The sequence below is a fragment of the Austrofundulus limnaeus genome, unplaced genomic scaffold (genome assembly GCF_001266775.1).
Source record: "Austrofundulus limnaeus strain Quisiro unplaced genomic scaffold, Austrofundulus_limnaeus-1.0 Scaffold7846, whole genome shotgun sequence".
NCBI lineage: Eukaryota > Metazoa > Chordata > Actinopteri > Cyprinodontiformes > Rivulidae > Austrofundulus > Austrofundulus limnaeus.
Genome location: NW_013960248.1, coordinates 1 through 657, shown reverse-complemented (window position 1 = coordinate 657; position 657 = coordinate 1). Strand labels below are relative to the sequence as shown.

Sequence of the window (657 nt, the reverse complement as noted above, 5' to 3'; positions counted from 1 at the left end):
AAATAAATGTTTATCAAATAAAGTCTAATGTTACAACTAATCGTGGACACTATAAGATAAAGAGCCACAGCTGGGTCACGCTCACGCTGAGGGAAGCTGCTGCTGATCGTCTGTCTCGGCGGCTGAACTTTAGCCTTGGTGCAGAACATGGGGTAAAACAGCAGCCAGTTCTCGTAGCCCCCCTCCAGCACCAGCGGCTCGCTGCGCAGGATGGTCATGCTGTCCCACTGCGAAACATTGAAAACAGATGTTTACTTCTCTAAAAAGCAACTGTTGCGATGCTCACGCCATGCGAACAGATACCTTAAAGAGGGCGTCTTTAAGACTCTGTAAGGTGGTGCCTAATTTAAGGTCCGAGGCTGAGCTGAACCAGTCCAGCAGGATTATATAATCCACAAATCCACGCCGTCTCCATTCATCCTTGGACTCTTCAGGCAGCTTTGCTTCAATCTGATTCACAGTGATTCTGAAAAGATCAAACAGGTTCAGGAGTAAAAACTGATTTTATTTACATTTACCAATAACATTTACACTGAGACTGTTTCTATTAAAACATCTGGATTATTGTGGGTAAAATGATCACAATCATTGGGCCTCATGCAAGAACATGTTTGTATTCTTCTCCTAAATTTCTCTTACTTTTGTTCGTACAAAGGG

At 43.4% G+C, this 657-nt stretch overlaps 1 protein-coding gene across 1 annotated transcript; it reads right to left on the bottom strand.

The window, feature by feature from the left end:
* Positions 1–85: 85 nt before the first annotated feature.
* LOC106512533 (ubiquitin carboxyl-terminal hydrolase 8) lies at positions 86–466 on the bottom strand (the record flags this gene model as incomplete). Its single annotated transcript, XM_014001130.1, is given in 2 exon segments — positions 86–227; positions 304–466. Coding segments are annotated over 2 exon segments (305 nt in total), but the record flags the coding sequence as incomplete, so codon positions are not given.
* Positions 467–657: the final 191 nt, after the last annotated feature.